Raw genomic sequence first — 7635 nt, forward strand, 5'->3', positions numbered from 1 at the left:
ATTTTGAGTAAAAGCTAGCAAAACCAAACACATCTTTTGAGTAACTAATTTGAAGTTTAGTTTGAAATTTGTTACTTTTACGACTAAATCTTAATTTTAACTTTTATACTGGCCTAATAATTAATGAGTTTATCAGTTTAATAAAACTCTTTTGTTGGGTTTCACACTTTTAAACCTATTAACAGGAAAAAACTTATTTTTTAGATGATCAAAAGAATTTGATAATAGCGATGTTACAATTAATAATTTTTTTCAAAAAAAATATTATGTAACCACCATTTGTCTACTTTGATTAAAAATGAAGAAGCCGTGTAAATTTTATCCGTTTCACTGACGTTTTTAAATAAAAATAAAAATAAAAATGAAGAAGAAAGGAATGTCATATAATTAAAAAATACTAACATTTTACATGTGGATGGTAATGTGGCATAGTCACGTAGTTTTTTTTATCTAGGTGGCATGCTTGGTGAAATTTCGTCAAGGGGAGAGATATTTTTGAGCCAAATATTCAACAGAGGGATATTTTTGAGTCATTTCAGATAGTTCAAGGGTATTTTTTATCCTTTTTCCGAATTTCGTTAGAGGAGGGTATTTTTTAGCCAAATATTTAACGAAGGGGTATTCTTGAGCTAAAAATCTAACGATGGATATTTTTGAGCTATTTCAAATAGTTCAGGATATTTTTGAGTTTTTTCCGTTTCTAAATTAATTATTTGGACTGCAATTCTGGGTAACTAGTGTCAAAATGAATTTAACCTAAAATTAATTCAAAAATTAGTTTTCATTTTACTTTGTGAGTTTTCTCTTTCTTTTATTCTAATACAAATACTCCTCGTATAGTAACATTTTATAGTACTATTTACTTGTTCTTCACATCATCCAGGTTCTTCGCGCGGTTCGGTTACTGGGGCCACCGCTTTCAAAATTCCGTTAACTTCGCCGTTACTCCGTCTCCTTCCTCCATCGCCGCCGTCCTTCTTCGCAGTCAACTTCTATTCTCCGACGATCAAAAAATGGACGTTCTCCGTTTCACCTCTCTAAATTCACGCGATTTCCATTTTCATTACCGTCTGGAATTTACTGGAAGAACATCCGCCGTTATCCGCTCCGACGCCGTTAAACCTTCCGGAAAAAGAAACGGGTTCAAACGTGCTACAATTTCAAAACCGGCGGCGATTCTGACTGCATCTGAACCGGTGCAGATTGAACCGGAACCGGAACCGGATCAATCAGATGGTACATTGCCATTAGTAGTGCATCCGAGTTCGTTACAGTGCGATCAAGGTTATTTGATACCGAATAATCCACGTGGTGATATTGGGTACAGCTACGTAAGGGAAATATTGACCTCAAAAGTGTATGAAATAGCTGAGGAGACGCCTTTGCAGCTTGCGAGTAAGCTATCGGATCGGTTAGGGGTAAATTTATGGCTTAAACGTGAAGATCTTCATCCGGTATGTTTGCTACTCGATTTCAGTTTTGTTACATTATGCAAAAAAAAATGTTAAATTTTGAATTTTTCGTGTTAATTTGCAGTTTACGTTCCTTTTTATCATGGTATTATAGCATGCGTATTATATTGTCTGCGTTTTAAATGTGTAGTAACGGGCGGGTGAGAATGTCAGAGTCTCACATCGGTAGTGAGTAGATTATTTGTGGTTTAAATTTGAGCAATGGTGAGCTAATTCTTGGGATGAAGTTAGTCCTAAAGGTCTATTTTCTTATCATGGTATTAGATTGCTCTATATTATATTGTCCATGCATCAAATGTCTAGTACTGGGTGTGTGGGAATGCTCAAATTTGCAGTTTACGTCCTGTTTTTCTGTTAAAATTAAGGTTCTTTCCTTATCATGGCATTAGAGCACGCGTATTATATTGTCCACGCTTCAAATGTACAGTAATGAGCATTTTGGAATGCTTAAGTCGTACATTGGCTGTGAGTATATTATTTGGTTTAAACTTGAGCAATCCTCGCCCCGTGAGATAATTTTTGGAAGTTAGGCCTAAAGGTCCATATTTTTCTTATCATAGTATTAGAGCATGTGTATTATATTGTGCATGCATCAAATCTCTAGTACCGGGTGTGTGGGAGTGCTAAGAGTCTCACATTGGTTGTGAGTAGATTATTTGGTCTGAACTTGAGCAAAACCTCATGAGGTAATTATTGGGATGAAGTAGGTCAAAACGTCCATTTTCTTATCAATTTTAGGTGTATATTTGTAGATTTTTTTTTGGATTTTTTGGTCTGTCTATGTGTATTACTCTCTCGGTTTCAATTTGTTTGTCTTGCGTTCCTTTTTTAGTCCGTTTAAAAAGAACGTTTTTTTTTGGTAATTCTTTAATTTCAACTTTCAATATGACATGTTTAAATCTAAAGATTAATATACATTTTGGTACATTCTATATATCTTTAGTTTAAGACAACAAGATTTAAAAGTTTTCTTGACATCCACTGTTGTTGGGTTTGTCACTCTTTCCATGGTGAAGGCTTAAGTTTGAGATTGCAGCCTAGAATTAAAAGAAATGTATTGTCAAAAGAAGTGCTTCTCATAGTTTGTTATTTCACTTATTCTGGTTTATTTCTTGACCCAAAGTTCATCAAATGGCTGAAGTAGCTTTGAGTTCCTTTGTTTTTTAATTATAATTCAGTGTCTAAGAATGATCTGTCAGGATTTTTCCCTTCTTTCAAGCAACCGGTGTTGAAAAGACTTGAACCTTGAAGATGTGTACCAAGAGCCAAGCTTGAGAATTTGGGTCCCTTACATCTCATCCTCATTCAAAGATGAAATCGACTCTAAACTATAAGTCTTTTCTTTTTGGTCTACTCTTGTTACAATCTACGATTATTAGGGGTCTGATGAGATTAGTTACTGTTGAAAAGTCAAAAAGGAGAACTGACTATGTGCGTGCTGTGATAACTCTAATTGGTTTTGGATTCAGAACATGAATTTATTTGCTATTCATGTTGATCTTTTTCACGGATTATTACTCGAGTTTATGATTATGTGAGCTGCCTAGTTTCTTATTCAGCTCATCTATAAGTTTCTGTATCCTCAACCAAGGGGAGAAAATTCTTACGTCTGTATGAGTTCTGGATTTATCTAATTTTTGTGCCTTTTTCTATTCTGTATTTGGACCAGACTCAGTAACATTGTCATACACCCGTATTGGCAGGTATTCTCATTCAAGATCAGAGGATCTTACCATATGATGGCAAAACTCTCCAAGGAGCAGTTAGAAAAGGGGGTTATATGCTCATCAGCTGGAAATCATGCACAAGGTGTTGCATTAGCTGCCAAGAGACTTGGCTGCAATGCTGTGATTGTGATGCCTGTTATTACAGCAGAAATTAAAGTTAGGATTGTTGAATTTACTCTTTTGGTTTTTATAGCTTCCATTTGAATTCATCCTGTTCTTTACTTCTAAGATTATCCATTTTTCTAAGTCATATTCTTTTCCACTGAGCAGTGGAAATCAGTTGAGAGATTGGGTGCTACTGTTGTTCGTGTGGGGGACACATATGAAGAAGCTCAAGCATATGCCGTAGCTCGGGGCAAAGCAGAAGGTCGTGCATTCATCCCTCCCTTTGATCACCCAGATATCATAACAGGGCAAGGTACTGTTGGAATGGAGATTAATCGGCAACTCAAAGATAAGATACACGCAATATTTGTGCCTGTTGGTGGAGGGGGTCTTATAGCTGGCATTGCTGCCTATATGAAAAAGGTCTCTCCTGATACAAAGATTATTGGTGTTGAGCCAGTGGATTCAAATTCATTGGCGTTGGCATTACACCATGATCGACCAGTAATGCTGGAACAAGTTGGAGGTTTTGCAGATGCAGTAGCTATTAAAATGGTTGGTGAAGAAAGTTTCCGTCTCTGCAGGGAATTAATAGATGGGGTGGTCCTAGTTAATCATGATGCTATATGTGCATCGATAAAGGTTAGCCAGCACTAACATATTGCATGTTACTTCAATTTTGGAATAAAATAAGTACATTTACATACTGTTTTTTACCTTTTATAATGTGTGAACCCCAAATAGTTACTACTAGAAGCAAGATCCCTCACCTTGAACCCCAAGATGTTTTCTAGTTCCTGTATATTTTTCACCTGATTCACTGAATACAGCAATATTTTGTCTCGTTTATGTGGGAGCTTTGATGCTGCTTCAAAAAATCACTAACCCCATGTTAGATTTATTATTCAATCACCCTTTTATAGGTGCAGATCTGCAGAATGCCCCTCGATGCAACATAGAATTTCTGTAGCCAAGTTATCCCTCATGAAAATTGGTCTTTAGATACGAAATCCATTATGTTGTAGGTCTGAAATAATTATCGATGAAATTGCTTTTTAGTACGTGAATTTCTAATCTTATGATGTGAAAGTTGATTGCTCTTTTGAATAGGACATGTTTGAAGAGAAAAGAAGCATACTGGAGCCAGCAGGTGCACTTGCCCTGGCTGGAGCTGAAGCATACTGTAAGTACTATGGCCTGAAGGGAGAAAACATTGTAGCACTAACTAGTGGAGCTAACATGAACTTCGACAGACTTAGATTTGTAACTGAACTTGCGGATGTTGGTAGACAGCGGGAAGCTTTTCTCGCTACTTATATGTCTGTAGAGCCAGGCAGCTTCAAGATGTTCTATGAGATGGTGGATCACTTAAAGCACTTTATATTGCAGTTTTTCTTACTGGAATTTCTCTGACATGAAGATTGAACCATTAACATTTTTACTACAGGTGGAACATATGAATATTACTGAATTGAAGTTCAGATATAGTTCTGAGAAAGAAAATGCTAGAGTACTTTACAGGTAGTCTCCATGATAGTTTAAAGAGAATGTTGACTCATTTTGACGTTGATTTCGTTATTTGTCCATAAATTACCTTATCCATGAAGGGACACATATGAATTCGTAGTTTATAATGCCATGCCTATTAAACCTAAAATAAAGCCAGTTTTATTGATTATGACATTTTTTCTTATGGCAGAGTTGGTCGTCACACTAAATCGGAACTTGAAGAAATAGTGGACAGAATGGAATCATCACAACTGCATACCTTTAATTTTACCGATAATGAATTGGTCAAAGCTCATCTACGGCATTTGGTAGTGTTTCAAATCTCTCCTTATCATGTGATCATAGGCCAAAACAGTAAATATATGTGTTTATCTCGTGACTAGTTATTCTATGATTTGTTTGAAAAAATTTACTACAATGCTAAGATCCTTATATACTATATTAACAGATTAGTGATTTTTCTGTCTCTTGAGATTCTAAATTCTTAGAGAATTATGAGCTTTCAAATTCCTTTCTTATGAATCAGATGTTGTTCTTTCGTCATTTTACTTGGTTTTATGGATTATGTATGTTCATGGGATATTGATGGCTCGTTCTTATCCTATCTCTCTCTCTCTCTCTCTTTTCTCCTATAATGTTTTGCAGATGGATGGTACATCAAATGTTCACAATGAGCTTATCGGTCGATTCATCTTCCCCAACCGGCCTGGTGCTTTAATGAAGTTTTTAGATACTTTCAGCCCACGTTGGAACATAAGTCTATTACATTACCGTGCACAGGTACCTTTTAGGAATCTGATTCTTCTAGTTCCACTGTCACATTGTTCTGTTTTAATATTATCATGTTGTGTTTCTGCTATTATTTTTGAGTTCACTTTTTTTGCATCTACCTGAAAGGGAGAAACTGGTGCGAATGTGTTAATCGGCATCCAAGTTCCAGAGGATGAGGTTGATGAATTCCGGGATCAAGCTGACAGTCTTGGCTATGAATATGCAGTGGAGACTCTCAATGAAGCTTTCCAGGAACTAATGCATTGAAACAGTTGGTATGCGTAATGCAGTGTACACAGATTGGCTTGTGTTGATATCTGCTGATCACAGTGTTTGCTCAGGCTTTGCCTACACAACTGAAGTTTGGTCCTTAAGAAAGTGGCTTTCTCAATGTTCTGAAACGAAACGAGATTCTGCTTTTAGCTTCATTCAAAATAATACTAGTCATAGTCTTCATACATAAATAATGGAGTTTGTTAAGTAGACATAACCATTGGCTGGAAGTTTATGAATTTGTCAGTGTTGTTTCAATTTGCCAGAACAATGGCATTTTGAGTTGACAATTCACGTCTATTTCTGTTCCTAGGATTATCTTTCAAACTAATAGAAAACGAGAATTCGGTCCGGTGTTTTAAAAGACATTTCTGGGGTGAGTCCCGAGGGGAGGCGCATAGAAAAAACCGCATCACAGCCATGGTGGAGCTAGCCTTCGAAATACCAGCTCAACTAAAGACGGTAATTTTGATTCAAACTTTTTATTTTTTTTGAGAAGTTCATTTAATATGTACAAATTATTAATTTAGAATTCGGTAACTTAAAAAGAACTAAAATTCCAGTTGTATAAGCTTCAAATTTTGACTTGCACTTCTGATTGCAACAATCCGGGGCCTGAGGTGATAGTATTGCAAAGTGTAAGCCGATTAATCTGGGGGAAAGTATCTCGAGGCATAAATCCATTGTCACTCTTCACTAAATACAGTAAAATCTCTATATAGTGGCAATATTGACCGAAAGAGCTGTTTTATATAAAAGTATGCAAAAATTAAAAAGAATTTTGAATATAAAAAGACAAATATTAATAGTCTTTTTTCGTCGTAAAGCTATGAAATAATTAATGTGCGTCATTTAAATACAACTCTTTTACTTTATATTCGTACTTGAAATTTATGGTGTGCATGACATTAATGATGATTATCATAAATATTTTGATATTTCATTTGGTAGATAATATATTTCTTAAAGAATATTAATATATAATATTTGAATATGTTGTTATAGAGAGGTAAAGAGTTTTAGAAGAGAATTATTCTGAAAATTGTATTTGCATAATTCAGATTACACGTATTTATGGATTCAAAATAAGAGTAGTTACAAGAGATAAAAGTCTGCATTAAATTGAGTTATTCCATAGGTTGTTGTGATAAGGTTGAGTTATCCTTTTGATTTTGAATCTGATTGGATAGATTATCAATAACAAGAGGTAATTTTACAAAGAACGCACATTATTATAAACGTCTATTACAGGTATAACGTTACTATAATAAAGTAAAATATAACATAAAAAATTAATTTTTGAGAAAATCAAACTACTATTATAAAATATCATTATAACAAGATAACATTATAAAGAATCGTTACCGTGAAAAAGAGTGTTTTTGGCAACCATCATCACTATGTTTGAACAATTCTCCAGGGGCTGTTGAAGCTACATGACTTCATCTGGGTCCACTTAGGACTCACGAGCAACTTGAGACACTTTCATTGGAACACGGAGTAATTATTTATGTGGTGACTAAGGTGATAATAACCACCCTCCTTGTTTTAAGGGATCTAAATAATAGATGTGTAGCACTTGACATAACCCTAAACAAAATTTAGAAAATTGCTTTTTCATATTCAGATCAATAACCATCATACATTAGTGTTTTAATTTGAGTTTGTTATTCATAATACCTAAAAAATAATTATTATCATGTTATTCAAATTGTTTATGTATAGGTTATTTATTTATTTATTTTTTAAAAAAACAACCTATAATTTAGAAAATACGA

At 34.7% G+C, this 7635-nt stretch overlaps 1 protein-coding gene across 1 annotated transcript; it reads left to right on the plus strand.

Annotated features, from left to right (window-relative positions):
- The first annotated feature begins 764 nt into the window (after positions 1 to 764).
- Positions 765 to 6223, plus strand: LOC107843646 (threonine dehydratase 1 biosynthetic, chloroplastic). The gene is made up of 8 exons (XM_016687990.2): positions 765 to 1454; positions 3176 to 3355; positions 3470 to 3946; positions 4415 to 4663; positions 4752 to 4825; positions 5004 to 5121; positions 5459 to 5593; positions 5711 to 6223. Exons 1-8 carry the CDS (start codon positions 1014 to 1016, stop codon positions 5849 to 5851), a joined length of 1815 nt encoding a protein of 604 aa, XP_016543476.2. The 5' UTR covers positions 765 to 1013; the 3' UTR covers positions 5852 to 6223.
- Positions 6224 to 7635: the final 1412 nt, after the last annotated feature.

The sequence above is a fragment of the Capsicum annuum genome, chromosome 10, assembly GCF_002878395.1.
Source record: "Capsicum annuum cultivar UCD-10X-F1 chromosome 10, UCD10Xv1.1, whole genome shotgun sequence".
In the NCBI taxonomy this organism is placed as follows: domain Eukaryota; kingdom Viridiplantae; phylum Streptophyta; class Magnoliopsida; order Solanales; family Solanaceae; genus Capsicum; species Capsicum annuum.